Source organism: Cebidichthys violaceus, unplaced genomic scaffold (assembly GCF_023349555.1).
Source record: "Cebidichthys violaceus isolate CVI_PGR_0920_01 unplaced genomic scaffold, fCebVio1.0.p SCAF_81, whole genome shotgun sequence".
NCBI classification, from domain to species: domain Eukaryota; kingdom Metazoa; phylum Chordata; class Actinopteri; order Perciformes; family Stichaeidae; genus Cebidichthys; species Cebidichthys violaceus.
Genome location: NW_027176966.1, coordinates 233,675 through 249,727, shown reverse-complemented (window position 1 = coordinate 249,727; position 16,053 = coordinate 233,675). Strand labels below are relative to the sequence as shown.

At 39.5% G+C, this 16,053-nt stretch overlaps 2 protein-coding genes across 2 annotated transcripts; both read left to right on the top strand.

Moving 5' to 3' along the window:
- Positions 1–2,772: 2,772 nt before the first annotated feature.
- LOC137866352 (cysteine-rich venom protein ophanin-like) lies at positions 2,773–7,269 on the top strand. The gene is made up of 6 exons (XM_068702174.1): positions 2,773–2,867; positions 5,052–5,142; positions 5,511–5,653; positions 6,220–6,308; positions 6,488–6,570; positions 6,681–7,269. The coding sequence occupies exons 1-6, from the start codon at positions 2,856–2,858 to the stop codon at positions 6,812–6,814; spliced, it is 552 nt and encodes a 183-aa protein (XP_068558275.1). The 5' UTR covers positions 2,773–2,855; the 3' UTR covers positions 6,815–7,269.
- Positions 7,270–10,351: 3,082 nt separating this feature from the next.
- On the top strand, positions 10,352–16,053 carry LOC137866357 (cysteine-rich venom protein ophanin-like). Its single transcript, XM_068702178.1, has 7 exons — positions 10,352–10,416; positions 11,450–11,550; positions 13,732–13,822; positions 14,191–14,333; positions 15,005–15,093; positions 15,272–15,354; positions 15,465–16,053. The coding sequence occupies exons 1-7, from the start codon at positions 10,353–10,355 to the stop codon at positions 15,596–15,598; spliced, it is 705 nt and encodes a 234-aa protein (XP_068558279.1). The 5' UTR covers position 10,352; the 3' UTR covers positions 15,599–16,053.

Below are 16,053 nucleotides of genomic sequence, written 5' to 3'. Positions count from 1 at the left end.
AGACCCGGAGGACGCCTAGACCCGAAGGACGCCAAGACCCGGAGGACGCCTAGACCCGGAGGACGCCTAGACCCAAAGGACGCCTAGACCCGGAGGACGCCTAGACCTGGACGACGCCTAGACCCGGAGGACGCCTAGATCCGGAGAATGCCTAGACCCGGAGGATGCCTAGACCCGGAGGACGCCTAGACCCGGAGGACGCCTAGACCCGGAGAACGCCTAGACCTGGAGGACGCCTAGACCTGGACAACGCCTAGACCCGGAGGACGCCTAGACCCGGAGAACGCCTAGACCCGGAGAACGCCTAGACCCGGAGGTCGCCTAGACCCGGAGGATGCTTAGACCCGGAGGACGCCTAGACCTGGACGACGCCTAGACCCGGAGAACGCCTAGATCCGGAGAATGCCTAGACCCGGACAACTTGTCAAACACCCTAAAGTGTAACAAACTTTATTGTTCATTTTTTTCTAAATGGGACAAAAATGTACAAAAAGAACATCAAGCAAGAGTGAAACAAAACAATAAAGTAGCGAAACAACGAGCTCAAAGACACTAAAAGGTTGATATGAAATAAAAAAAATATCGATTAGTGCAGCTAGTCCTAATTTTATGTAAGATTTTTTCCTATAAAGACTTCAAATTTAAAAGTTTTCATAACCTTACATCAGGTTTTTGATTTTCTGTTTAGCACCAGAAAAAAACAAAAGAAAAAATTATAATACATTTTTTCATGAAAGTTATGTTTAAAACTGCCCCAGTCAGATGTGTTTGTTTAATCCGTCACATTTTCTAAACAACCTTTCCAATCTTAGCAACAAGTCCTACATGTATTTGTTCATGATTATGTATTTAAGATACATTATCTGATATCACAGTCGACTCACAGACGACACACATAAAGGAAAAATGTGAAAAAATGCATAAAACATTTTTGCTGTCCGTACTCCACCGTGTTGGTCAGCGTGCAACCTTTCTAATATGCAACCTTTCTAATGTGCGGCCTTTCTAATATGCGGCCTTTCTAATATGCAACCTTTTGTGCCAAAGCAAGCAATGGGTGCGTCTTCAACCAACATGCGTTGTTTGACTGTGATCCATTTAATAGGGGACCACACGGATCTACCTTGTAATCTACCAATTTCTTTTTATTTGCCTTCACCTCGGATTCTCCTGTAAGCCGTGTACACTTGCGTCAATGCATCAGAAAGTCACTACACCCTTGGGCATAACAATCCCCATGTTTACTTTCTGTCAGTTACACTCTTCTAAGTGTGCATTGTGTAAAGCCTGCAGGTTTCTGCTGCATCATTAGCGGCCTGAGGGGAATGTGTAACATCTAAGGGTTAGCGACGGAGCTGGGTCTTTAAAAGGAGGAGAGGAAAGCACCAGCCCACTTGCACCTTCTGAAGACTCAGGACAGGTATCAGGTATGCCTCTTTACTGGGTTTCCTAAACGTTGTTTTTAGTATTTTTTGATTATTTGATGATACCATTGGATTGATTTAAATCGTATCTTTTATATCTTTTTGATCGATCAAATTTCTTGAAAATAAGAGTGCAATTACTCTGGAATATTTTTGCCAGAATATCATATAAAATGTCTTTGTTAGTCTTTTGATTTTAATCTTCTTTTTTTTTGTCCAGGAAAATGTTTGCGTTGCTGATTTGCATCTTGACTCTGCAGCGAGTGCACTCTTTCTGCAATGTGGTGAGTAGTGTTCAAATATTACAGGTAGTTGTAATACAATACGTTATGCATTCAGAGTGTTTTCCATAGAAAGTATGTTTACTCAAGTACAGCAGAGTACAGTTTTGATTTTGAGAGATTTCAGTATATTTTAGACAAACATTTTGTGTATTAATGTTGCTTCATTGAGTTCTCTGCAGAACAAGGTTTCACATGCAAACTAAATGGTGAGCCAAAAGAAAAAAAACTTGATCCATTGCTGGAGTCCAATCTTAGCCTGGGCAATTATAATAATAATCAGTAATTAATGATTTGACCGTCTTCTAATATCAGCATATATTTTATCGTCTGAAAAAATTCCAATATTTATTATTGATTTGGTCACACTGACGTTAAACTGAAATAACATTTTCGGCTGGAATTCATATATTTTCAGGAAGCAAATGATCTCACTAATGGTTTTGTGTTTATTCAGACAACACCAGCATTCACAATAATATAAATATATATATATATATATAAATATCACATAGACAACAGTGTGTGAAGCAGGAATAACTTTCGTAACACTGTGAAAGAACCTTGTTTTATGATATAAAATACATCGTGGTGCAAATACTTCTTGAAAGAATTCCTCACTCCCCTGATGTCCTGACATGAACGTAACTTCACTTTCTCCTCCTGTTCAAACGTCTCTGCGTGCCATCGTGTGTCCTCAGCACGGTAAGCACAACGTTCACTGCATCTGCCGTGTTTGACTTTACAGACAGAGATGCATTTTACAGACAGGTTTTTTTTTAAGGCATCAACTGTGAAGCCATGTCAATAACTCTCCCAGTATAATTATGGGATTTGGTGTGATCCTCCCTATAGGTTCTTCTGTTGTGTCAAGCCATTAGACCAGGATATATTTGTGTGTCATGACGTACAGATATTAACCCAGCAGAGTAAACATCAGGCTGTCTTATACCTTCAATATGTTGTTTACCCAGAGGTTTTAAGTGCGTGTGTGTGTGTGTGTGTGTGTGTGTGTGTGTGTGTGTGTGTGTGTGTGTGTGTGTGTGTGTGTGTGTGTGCAGGCATTTGCACAGAAAATGCAGGGGTTCAGGCTGAAATCGGCAACGTTCACAACGCCTTCCGGAGAGCGGTTCATCCCACTGCTTCTGACATGCTGTTAATGGTCAGTCCTGCTTCCTTACTTGCACAATAAAAGCGCCTCGGGCGATATTTACTTGAAATTAAATACATTTTTAGTGGGTGTGGTCTCCTGCATGACGCGGCTTCTCAAAATCAGGGTTTGTATAGTTTGATGATTAGGAGCTGACTCAACCTTAAAGGGCCAGTGTGTAGCATTTATCAGGATCTTTGGCAGAAATTAAATATAATATTAATAAGTGTGTTTTCTTTCGTCTACCCGTTAAGCCCTAAGCCTATTTGTAGGCCTCTCCTCGATTTTTGCAACCCATAGTAAAGAGAGTGATTTTCGTCTAAATATAAGGTGTATTTTAATAGTTTTTATATTTTAGAAAGCTGACCCTTGTGAAATTTGTTCTGATTTGTAAATATCAGTATATATGTTACTGGTTAAGAGAACATTAAGATGGAACACTGCAAAAATTGAAATTCTTTATCTCCGATTTAAAATTAATCCAATTTTGATAAGATATATTTTTTTAATGTTGTAGTTGAAAGCTCAAACCTCTCCCAGATCATAGCCAAATGGGTTGAAAGTCTCTCTGCACAATATTTTCTTTGATAAAGTGAAGCATTCAAGAGCTAGAGAGGTTAGAGTGCAGAGATTTCAGCCGAGGTCAACCAAAATGTCATTTGGTTCCAGCTGTTCCATTGTAATTTTATAGAGTATATAATTATATATTTCACTTCTTTTATGACTAATAGTGTTCAATCTATCATATGCAGCAGTTTGGCATCATTTAGAGAGCCTGGATCTTCTCTGAGCCTGTTTATGTCTGTCATCCATGGGATTTTCTCATCTGGCTTCCACTCCAGGGCTCATAGCTCAGCCTATGGTTGGTTGATTTCAGTCAATGGACCCGCCTTAGAAGCGTCTGAGTCCACAGAATCAAACAAACCCCTCGTGATTTTGATAGACAGAAGCGTTAGCCAGTAGGGAGTAAACCCGTGGCGCGTCACCTGAACCGTGCGCACAACTTCGCCGGAATTCGATCCCCTCTCCCCACGGTGCCTTTGTTAGGCGGGCCCTTGTTTCTGCACGGGGACATTTCAGAGACGCACCGGAAATACGTAGAAATATTGTTGACGGAAATAAGCGGAGATATACAGCAGAACAACGAAAAGGTAAGGAGCTTTGGATGATTTTGAAGGATATTACGCATTGTGTTTCTGGTGTTTGTTTGCTCACAGCCTTGTGCGGGTTTACCGGAGAGACGATCTGATGGTAGTTCTGGAATCTGTGTCGAATGCTCGTGCTTTTTGCTATCTCGGTTGCCTATGCTAACCGTTAGCTTTGTTATGCTAGCTCGGAGAAGAGCGAGTTATGGCAAGAAATACGTGATTTTGTGATAAATCTTTTATTTGGTACACTATTTGTGTAGAATGGTGTTTGGAGTGTGTAAGAATGTCTTAGATTGTTTGTTTTAAGCAGATTTAGAATTATTTTTTTTAATTATTTTTTTTCATGTTCATAAATACATGCATAAATGGTCATTTTTGGACGGTAAATGCTACAGCGGACCCGAATTCGGGTCCGTCGGGCTTAACAGGTTCACCTTAAAATAAAAATAATTGTGTTTTCGTTACCTTAGACCAACAATACATATTGTGTATAAATGCTATTTGAAATGTGAAAATACATTTTGACTGGTCTGTCATAGATCAACATAATCACTCTAAGATGTCATTTTTATGTTCATTGCAGTCGAGTAATATCAACATCTTCTAATCTATTCGGGAGCCAAACCCGACCACGACAACAGCAACGCACACAGTTGGAAATCTTTCAGTCAACAGGAGATTAAAGATGTCTCATTTCCTTTTCTAAAGAGTTGGGTGTTTCTGGAGGTGCAAGGTTTCTGCACAAAAAGAAGAAGAAGAAAAAAAAAGAAAGAATCATGTTTATAATGGAACTTGAGTTGTGGCTTTGGGCTGTATGAAAAGCACAGCAGCTGATCTCCGAGTAGAAGCCCGCTTCAATCACAACCTTATTCATATTCTAAGACTTAGAGTGGAAAATATTTTGAAAATTTCTTCAGTCTTTTCAATCACAAATGGTCCCATTTTCAAAACCAATATCTTAGCGAGAGAATGGATCTGTTTCTTCTGGTTGTGGGTGTTTTTAAAATGAAACGCTTGATTTGTCATGTTGTTTTTTCCTCTTTTACAGAGCTACAGTGAGGAGGTAGCAGCCAGCGCTCAGGCCTGGGTCGACCAATGTCACCTGGGTCACGGAGCACCCAGCACCCGCATGCTCGATGGTACGTTTCTTTCTTCCTTTACTCTTCTTCTTTCTTTTTTTGTTTCCTTTTAACCTTGCTCCGCATAATGCCAGCACCTTAGATACTACATCAGAGGTTCGGTGTGAAGGTTCCCTGTGAACTGAGTGACCTCGTGATTGATTGTTAGAGTCACTGGGAACACTATCTCATCTCCAGTCTTAATACCTTCTTTTAATAACAAATTACACGGAGTAGGATGTGTAATCATTAAGGAGATTATCATCAATAGGCCTATTAATGAACCCTGTTTTATCTAAATAAAATAATCTACTGAGACATGGAAATAAAGCGGTGTGTTTGCAGAAAGCCATTAATCGTGCTGCCATGTGTTTCTCCCCACCGAGCAGGATATGAACTGGGTGAGAATCTCTTCTATTCGTCTTCACCGAACTCATGGACGGCCGTCATCAATGCCTGGCACAGTGAGGATTCAAACTACCACTATCCCTTCGGCTTCATCAAAGGCAAACCTACTGGTCACTACACACAGGTAACATTTAGCGAAACAAAGTGTGTGGCAACAGCAGCAATAACAACATACAGTCATGTTGCTGCTGTGTTATTGGATTAAATTCTATTTTAACAATGGATCAAATGTAATGCAATAGTCCTTTTAGCAGGCAACTGTTTTCAGTGACAACGAAGAGCATTTAGCAGCTACAGATCCAGACATTTAGGAAACTGTTTGCTTACAAGTAAAGTAGTTAAACTAATAAATATAGGACCAATAGTTGTGGCGGGTGAGAGACTGTTTCTGCGGATTCTAGCTCTCAAAATGCTCCTAAATATTCATTTCATGGTGAATTGTCTGTACAAAATGAGTGTGACAAATACGAAATGTCTTATGATCAATTTTCACACTTTCACTACAAGTGAACCTACACAGCAATTTCCATTTCAAGAACTGATGTGAAAAAAATAGCTTAAAAAAGAAAAAACTAAATTCAAAAAATAAACAAAACATAAATGAGTCATGGCAGTGTTTGAACAAGCAATATGCATTACTATGAAAGCAAAGTATTGAAGGTAAAGTTGTGTTTTTATCTTTGCTGTCAGGTGGTGTGGAACAGCTCCTACAAAGTTGGCTGTGGGGTGGCATTGTGCCCTAACAACATCTATTTCTACGGCTGCCGTTACTACCGAGCGTAAGTGACCCTCGTTCACACTTTGTTGAATCATTTCTGGCAGAGCTTGACGGCGCTGAGGGTAAAAAAAAAAAAAAAAGAACAGCGAAAGTGTCTATTCATATATTTAAATCTGTATGTTTTAATCCGAGGTTTGTTCTGAGTCAGGTGAAGTTAGAAGTTCCTAATTTGTTTAACAGAGGAAACTTCAAGGGATGGATACCTTACAAGGAGGGACCCCCGTGTGCTTCCTGTCCCAATAACTGTGAAGACAAACTGTGCAGTGAGTAACTGATGCTATGAGGTTCTTCCATACGGCAAATATACAGTATCAATTGTCTACTGAGGTAGAAAGAAAGACAATGAGCTGACCTGTCCAATGTTTCATTTCAGCCAACCCCTGTCCTTACATAAACAAAGACATCAACTGTCCAACCTTGAAAGCCAAGAAAGGATGCAATGAAGAGGTGACTTCTGAGTGTCCTGCTTCATGCAAATGCGCCACTGAAATCATTCCAATAGATTAAAGAGAAGCCTCTGAGTCCGCAAAGTGTACTTAAGTGGTTCAGACTTTCTACATCTTTGTTGGTTCTCTGTCTATGAAGCAAGCTACTACAACTGTAATCAATTCCCTGTGAGCTTATAATAATACACCAATGACACAAGCAAACACATGTGGCTTGGTACTGATTGCTTTAAGTTTTAGTGGATGTTTTGGGAGTGTTTTAATATATCAATCTCTAATCATGGGACAGAGTTTTGTGATGTGTCATATATTATACTTTAGGGGACTCATCCCACTCAACGTTATTAATCTCAGAAATGTGTAAGTCAAAGCAGGAAATACGGTTTTACTGTTAATTCACCAACATAATATGAATCAAAAGTTTAAATTCTACATATAATCATACAATACAGATGACGTTGAAAATCAAGTGCTGTCATTTTGTCATTGTCGATAAGAATTAAACATTTAAATGTTTCAGTTTTGTTTCATTCTTGCCTCCATGTAACATGAATGTGACGACGTCAAGCGGCCATTTTGTTTTTTTATTACATCAACAGTCAGAGTACAAATGCGAGTGTTTTATAAGTAACTCTTTCTTCATACTCGTATACGAGGTTTCCCTTCACATATACAGTGTGGTGGCTCTGAAGTCCCTTTATTATCTTCAAGTATCTGCTATTTAAACTGTCTGGTGCTGGATCTTCTACATCATTATTATTACGTCCGTCTCTATGGTGAAGCTTGGGGAAAAACATAAAAACAGAATATTTACCGTGGTTGGGGACAACGCTGAAGAAATTATCAGGTTCGTCAGATCGCACCTGACTGTGGCTCACAGTGTCACCACCTACTAACGCCACCGCCTAAGAAAATAGACACATTTGCATGAATTTACATAAGCCACGAGCTGAATCGACTTTAAACACCGGGCGAGGCCCCTGATGCTCCTCTTTGCTTCAGTGTGTAAACGTTACAGGTTCCTACTGTGGGCTGCTTATCATCCCCATCCAAAAATAATCCCTCTCGATCATCACCGTCCCACCAGACGCGTGCGGTGGCTTCTATCTACAGAGGCCCGGCCCTCTGCCTGTGTTGCCTTTTTCTTATTATTATTGTGCTGAACCAAACGGCTAACAAAGTAAGAGGCTAACTTAGTTAACTTAGTGGCACATATAGCAGCTAAAGAGACTTTAGATATTTTCCTCTGGAGCTGGTAGGATGAGAGGAAAAAAAAGAAACACGGCTTCAAATGAGTGCTAATGACTCTCCTGTAAATAGGCATTTATTTGGTAACATGATGCTACCAAGTGCCCCCCCCACAAATTAAAAAAAAAAGGAGTACTTCTTTAATACTGAGCTGAACTACAACAATGTACTCAAACAAGGATTAACTCACGGCTATCAATGCTGTGTTTATGTGGCTCACTGACGAGTGCAGCAGCTACCGTTGTAATAATAAATAGACGCTCAGTAAAGCTCAACAGCAGTTGGTTTGCACATTCAAACTACAGCAAAAGATGTCCTCCTGGAGCCCTGAGTACACACAGCACCACCATAGCCCATCTGTAATGTCACCGTCAGTGAGACCGAAGAGAATAGATGTGATCAAGAGACATACTTCTAAAAGGAAACTCATAATCATTCCCTTAATGCCGGCTTACATTAAGATGACTTTATTGACAACAATAAAATGTATACATTTATTTTAATATTTTTGGCTAAAGTAGCTTTATCTAGGAACAGGACTTATACCTTCATATATACTGGCATGTGTGGTGACCGTGACTAAGCGGAGAGCAGGGCCGCCTTTCAATCAGACGGTCGGCGGTTCGATCCCCGGCTCCTGCTCTGCTAGTCTCATGTCAATGTGTCCTTGAGAAAGACACTTAACCCCAAAAATAGCTCCATTAGCTGCGTCTACGGTGTGTAGATAGATAGCATTGCACCTTTTTCCTGTCAAGACAGCCATGTAATATTCTTTTAAATATCAACTTTCCATACACAAACAGCCGTGTCATGTCATTGTGTCACAAAATCTAGTATAACCCTACAGCAGTGGTCCCAAGCCTGAGGGTCGGGACCTCCACCAGGGTCTGCACGAAAAAATCTGAGGGCTTGCAAGCAAACAGGACTGGAACCAGGAATAGCTTATTTCTGCAACAGAAGATTATATTTATTTTATTACATTGTATTTACATTTGGGGCTTTATATAGATGAAATAAACTTTGATTAGTACAATAACCAAAAACAACCAGTAACCCTTGTAGACCAGCAGGTGGCTCTGTTGTACAACTCACCATTCCTCCTGTGTCTAGTTTATCGGCCTTCATCTGAACCAGTGGTCTATGAATAAAATGCATTAAAACTGCCCCAGTCAGATGTTTTTGTTTAATCCGTCACATTTTCTAAACAACCTTTCCAATCTTAGCAACAAGTCCTACATGTATTTGTTCATGATTATGTATTTAAGATATTTTATCTGACATTTCACCCTTGGCTTGGCTTCTATTTCAATGAAGTGGGGTGACCGTGGCTAAGTGGAGAGCAGGGCCTTTCAATCAGAGGGTCGTCGGTTCGATCCCCGGCTCCTGCTCTACTCATGTCAACGTGTCCTTGAGCAAGACACTTAACCCCAAAATGTCTCCCGTAGCTGCGTCTACGGTGTGTAGATAGATACTGAATTGTAAGTCGCTTTGGATAAAAGTGTCTGCTAAATGACTGTAATGTAATATACAATCTTTCTGTTTCAGCAAACAGGCAACAGCCATACACTCACAGACGACACACATAAAAGAAAAATGCATAAAACATTTTTGCTGTCCGTACTCCACCGCGTTGGTCAGCGTGCGACCTTTCTAATATGCGGCCTTTCTAATGTGCGGCCTTTCTAATGTGCGGCCTTTCTAATATGCGGCCTTTCTAATGTGCGGCCTTTTGTGCCAAAGCAAGCAATGGGTGCGTCTTCAGCCAACATGCGTTGTTTGACTGTGATCCATTTAATACGGGACCACACGGATCTACCTTGTAATCTACCAATTTCTTTTTATTTGCCTTCACCTCGGATGCCTTGCCATTCTCCTGTAAGCCGTGTACACTTGAGTCAATGCATCAGAAAGTCACGACACCCTTGGGCATAACAATCCCCATGTTTACTTTCTGTCAGTTACACTCTTCTAAGTGTACATTGTGTGAAGCCTGCAGGTTTCTGCTGCATCATTAGCGGCCTGAGGGGAATGTGTAACATCTAAGGGTTAGCGACGGAGCTGGGTCTTTAAAAGGAGGAGAGGAAAGCACCAGCCCACTTGCACCTTCTGAAGACTCAGGACAGGTATCAGGTATGCCTCTTTACTGGGTTTCCTAAACGTTGTTTTTAGTATTTTTTGATTATTTGATGATACCATTGGATTGATTTAAATCGTATCTTTTATATCTTTTTGATCGATCAAATTTCTTGAAAATAAGAGTGCAATTACTCTGGAATATTTTTGCCAGAATATCATATAAAATGTCTTTGTTAGTCTTTTGATTTTAATCTTCTTTTTTTTTGTCCAGGAAAATGTTTGCGTTCCTGATTTGCATCTTGACTCTGCAGCGAGTGCACTCTTTCTGCAATGTGGTGAGTAGTGTTCAAATATTACAGGTAGTTGTAATACAATACGTTATGCATTCAGAGTGTTTTCCATAGAAAGTATGTTTACTCAAGTACAGCAGAGTACAGTTTTGATTTTGAGAGATTTCAGTATATTTTAGACAAACATTTTGTGTATTAATGTTGCTTCATTGAGTTCTCTGCAGAACAAGGTTTCACGTGCAAACTAAATGGTTAGCCAAAAGAAAAAAAACTTGATCCATTGCTGGAGTCCAATCTTAGCCTGGGCAATTATAATAATAATCAGTAATTAATGATTTGACCGTCTTCTAATATCAGCATATATTTTATCGTCTGAAAAAATTCCAATATTTATTATTGATTTGGTCACACTGACGTTAAACTGAAATAACACTTTCGGCTGGAATTCATATATTTTCAGGAAGCAAATGATCTCACTAATGGTTTTGTGTTTATTCAGACAACACCAGCATTCACAATAATATAAATATATATATATATATATAAATATCACATAGACAACAGTGTGTGAAGCAGGAATAACTTTCGTAACACTGTGAAAGAACCTTGTTTTATGATATAAAATACATCGTGGTGCAAATACTTCTTGAAAGAATTCCTCACTCCCCTGATGTCCTGACATGAACGTAACTTCACTTTCTCCTCCTGTTCAAACGTCTCTGCGTGCCATCGTGTGTCCTCAGCACGGTAAGCACAACGTTCACTGCATCTGCCGTGTTTGACTTTACAGACAGAGACACAGGTTTTTTTAAGGCATCAACTGTGAATTCATGTCAATAACTCTCCCAGTATAATTATGGGATTTGGTGTGATCCTCCCTATAGGTTCTTCTGTTGTGTCAAGCCATTAGACCAGGATATATTTGTGTGTCATGACGTACAGATATTAACCCTGCAGAGTAAACATCAGGCTGTCTTATACCTTCAATATGTTGTTTACCCAGAGGTTTTAAGTGCGTGTGGATGTGTGTGTATGTATGTGTGTGTGTGTGTGTGTGTGTGTGTGTGTGTGTGTGTGTGCAGGCATTTGCACAGAAAATGCAGGGGTTCAGGCTGAAATCGTCAACGTTCACAACACCTTCCGGAGAGCGGTTCATCCCACTGCTTCTGACATGCTGTTAATGGTCAGTCCTGCTTCCTTACTTGCACAATAAAAGTGCCTCGGGCGATATTTACTTGAAATTAAATACATTTTAAGTGGGTGTGGTCTCCTGCATGACGCGGCTTCTCAAAATCAGGGTTTGTATAGTTTGATGATTAGGAGCTGACTCAACCTTAAAGGGCCAGTGTGTAGCATTTATCAGAATCTTTGGCAGAAATTAAATATAATATTAATAAGTGTGTTTTCTTTCGTCTACCCGTTAAGCCCTAAGCCTATTTGTAGGCCTCTCCTCGATTTTTGCAACCCATAGTAAAGAGAGTGATTTTCGTCTAAATATAAGGTGTATTTTAATAGTTTTTATATTTTAGAAAGCTGACCCTTGTGAAATTTGTTCTGATTTGTAAATATCAGTATATATGTTACTGGTTAAGAGAACATTAAGATGGAACACAGCACAAATTGAAATTCTTTATCTCCGATTTAAAATTAATCCAATTTTGATAAGATATTTTTTTTTAATGTTGTAGTTGAAAGCTCAAACCTCTCCCAGATCATAGCCAAATGGGTTGAAAGTCTCTCTGCACAATGTTTTCTTTGATAAAGTGAAGCATTCAAGAGCTAGAGAGGTTAGAGTGCAGAGATTTCAGCCGAGGTCAACCAAAATGTCATTTGGTTCCAGCTGTTCCATTGTAATTTTATAGAGTATATAATTATATATTTCACTTCTTTTATGACTAATAGTGTTCAATCTATCATATGCAGCAGTTTGGCATCATTTAGAGAGCCTGGATCTTCTCTGAGCCTGTTTATGTCTGTCATCCATGGGATTTTCTCATCTGGCTTCCACTCCAGGTCTCATAGCTCAGCCTATGGTTGGTCGATTTCAGTCAATGGACCCGCCTTAGAAGCGTCTGAGTCCACAGAATTTAACAAACCCCTCGTGATTTTGATAGACAGAAGCGTTAGCCAGTAGGGAGTAAACCCGTGGCGCGTCACCTGAACCGTGCGCACAACTTCGCCGGAATTCGATCCCCTCTCCCCACGGTGCCTTTGTTAGGCGGGCCCTTGTTTCTGCACGGGGACATTTCAGAGACGCACCGGAAATACGTAGAAATATTGTTGACGGAAATAAGCGGAGATATACAGCAGAACAACAAAAAGGTAAGGAGCTTTGGATGATTTTGAAGGATATTACGCATTGTGTTTCTGGTGTTTGTTTGCTCACAGCCTTGTGAGGTTTTACCGGAGAGACTATCTGATGGTAGTTCTGGAATCTGTGTCGAATGCTCGTGCTTTTTGCTATCTCGGTTGCTTATGCTAACCGTTAGCTTTGTTATGCTAGCTCGGAGAAGAGCGAGTTATGGCTAGAAATACGTGATTTTGTGATAAATATTTTATTTGCGTACACTATTTGTATAGAATGGTGTTTGGAGTGTGTAAGAATGTCTTAGATTGTTTGTTTTAAGCAGATTTAGAATTTTTTTGTAAAAAAAATTTCATATTCATAAATACATGAATAAATGGTCATTTTTGGACGGTAAATGCTACAGCGGACCCGAATTCGGGTCCGTCGGGCTTAACAGGTTCACCTTAAAATAAAAATAATTGTGTTTTCGTTACCTTAGACCAACATTACATATTGTGTATAAATGCTATTTGAAATGTGAAAATACATTTTGACTGGTCTGTCATAGATCAACATAATCACTCTAAGATGTAATTTTTATGTTCATTGCAGTCGAGTAATATCAACATCTTCTAATCTATTCGGGAGCCAAACCCGACCACGACAACAGCAACGCACACAGTTGGAAATCTATCAGTCAACAGGAGATTAAAGATGTCTCATTTCCTTTTCTAAAGAGTTGGGTGTTTCTGGAGGTGCAAGGTTTCTGCACAAAAAGAAGAAGAAGAAAAAAAAAGAAAGAGTCATGTTTATAATGGAACTTGAGTTGTGGCTTTGGGCTGTATGAAAAGCACAGCAGCTGATCTCCGAGTAGAAGCCCGCTTCAATCACAACCTTATTCATATTCTAAGACTTAGAGTGGAAAATATTTTGAAAATTTCTTCAGTCTTTTCAATCACAAATGATCCCATTTTCAAAACCAATATCTTAGCGAGAGAATGGATCTGTTTCTTCTGGTTGTGGGTGTTTTTAAAATGAAACGCTTGATTTGTCATGTTGTTTTTTCCTCTTTTACAGAGCTACAGTGAGGAGGTAGCAGCCAGCACTCAGGCCTGGGTCGACCAATGTCACCTGGGTCACGGAGCACCCAGCACCCGCATGCTCGATGGTACGTTTCTTTCTTCCTTTACTCTTCTTCTTTCTTTTTTTGTTTCCTTTTAACCTTGCTCCGCATAATGCCAGCACCTTAGATACTACATCAGAGGTTCGGTGTGAAGGTTCCCTGTGAACTGAGTGACCTCGTGATTGATTGTCAGAGTCACTGGGAACACCGTCTCATATCCAGTCTTAATACCTTCTTTTAATAACAAATTACACGGAGTAGGATATGTAATCATTAAGGAGATTATCATCAATAGGCCTATTAATGAACCCTGTTTTATCTAAATAAAATAATCTACTGAGACATGGAAATAAAGCGGTGTGTTTGCAGAAAGCCATTAATCGTGCTGCCATGTGTTTCTCCCCACCGAGCAGAATATGAACTGGGTGAGAATCTCTTCTATTCGTCTTCACCGAACTCATGGACGGCCGTCATCAATGCCTGGCACAGTGAGGATTCAAACTACCACTATCCCTTCGGCTTCATCAAAGGCAAACCTACTGGTCACTACACACAGGTAACATTTAGCGAAACAAAGTGTGTGGCAACAGCAGCAATAACAACATACAGTCATGTTGCTGCTGTGTTATTGGATTAAATTCTATTTTAACAATGGATCAAATGTAATGCAATAGTCCTTTTAGCAGGCAACTGTTTTCAGTGACAACGAAGAGCATTTAGCAGCTACAGATCCAGACATTTAGGAAACTGTTTGCTTACAAGTAAAGTAGTTAAACTAATAAATATAGGACCAATAGTTGTGGCGGGTGAGAGACTGTTTCTGCGGATTCTAGCTCTCAAAATGCTCCTAAATATTAATTTCATGGTGAATTGGCTGTACAAAATGAGTGTGACAAATACTTTTTTTAAATTGGAGAGATATCATATTTCAAAAAAAGCATGAAACATCATAAACAGTCATTATTGCGATTGTAAGAAGATATATTTGACTTTTAGCAGAGAAAAATGAAATGTCTTATGATCAATTTTCACACTTTCACTACAAGTGAACCTACACAGCAATTTCCATTTCAAGAACTGATGTGAAAAAAATAGCTTAAAAGAAAAAAATAATTGAAAAAAATAAACAAAACATAAATGAGTCATGGCAGTGTTTGAACAAGCAATATGCATTACTATGAAAGCAAAGTATTGAAGGTAAAGTTGTGTTTTTATCTTTGCTGTCAGGTGGTGTGGAACAGCTCCTACAAAGTTGGCTGTGGGGTGGCATTGTGCCCTAACAACATCTATTTCTACGGCTGCCGTTACTACCGAGCGTAAGTGACCCTCGTTCACACTTTGTTGAATCATTTCTGGCAGAGCTTGACGGCGCTGAGGGTAAAAAAAAAAAAAAAGAACAGCGAAAGTGTCTATTCATATATTTAAATCTGTATGTTTTAATCCGAGGTTTGTTCTGAGTCAGGTGAAGTTAGAAGTTCCTAATTTGTTTAACAGAGGAAACTTCAAGGGATGGATACCTTACAAGGAGGGACCCCCGTGTGCTTCCTGTCCCAATAACTGTGAAGACAAACTGTGCAGTGAGTAACTGATGCTATGAGGTTCTTCTTTACGGCAAATATACAGTATCAATTGTCTACTGAGGTAGAAAGAAAGACAATGAGCTGACCTGTCCAATGTTTCATTTCAGCCAACCCCTGTCCTTACATAAACAAAGACATCAACTGTCCAACCTTGAAAGCCAAGAAAGGATGCAATGAAGAGGTGACTTCTGAGTGTCCTGCTTCATGCAAATGCGCCACTGAAATCATTCCAATAGATTAAAGAGAAGCCTCTGAGTCCGCAAAGTGTACTTAAGTGGTTCAGACTTTCTACATCTTTGTTGGTTCTCTGTCTATGAAGCAAGCTACTGCAACTGTAATCAATTCCCTGTGAGCTTATAATAATACACCAATGACACAAGCAAACACATGTGGCTTGGTACTGATTGCTTTAAGTTTTAGTGGATGTTTTGGGAGTGTTTTAATATATCAATCTCTAATCATGGGACAGAGTTTTGTGATGTGTCATATATTATACTTTAGGGGACTCATCCCACTCAACGTTATTAATCTCAGAAATGTGTAAGTCAAAGCAGGAAATACGGTTTTACTGTTAATTCACCAACATAATATGAATCAAAAGGTTAAATTCTACATATAATCATACAATACAGATGACGTTGAAAATCAAGTGCTGTCATTTTGTCATTGTCGATAAGAATTAAACATTTAAATGTT

Excerpts from the sequence above, each read along its gene's own strand:
- LOC137866352 (XM_068702174.1), top strand. Across the intron at positions 5,654-6,219 it reads CTACTGGTCACTACACACAG|GTGGTGTGGAACAGCTCCTA; the intron begins GTAACATTTAGC and ends CTTTGCTGTCAG. Across the intron at positions 6,309-6,487 it reads GGCTGCCGTTACTACCGAGC|AGGAAACTTCAAGGGATGGA; the intron begins GTAAGTGACCCT and ends TTTGTTTAACAG.
- LOC137866357 (XM_068702178.1), top strand. The coding sequence starts at position 10,353 with ATGTTTGCGTTCCTGATTTGCATCTTGACTCTGCAGCGAGTGCACTCT. Across the intron at positions 11,551-13,731 it reads CTTCTGACATGCTGTTAATG|AGCTACAGTGAGGAGGTAGC; the intron begins GTCAGTCCTGCT and ends CCTCTTTTACAG. Across the intron at positions 14,334-15,004 it reads CTACTGGTCACTACACACAG|GTGGTGTGGAACAGCTCCTA; the intron begins GTAACATTTAGC and ends CTTTGCTGTCAG.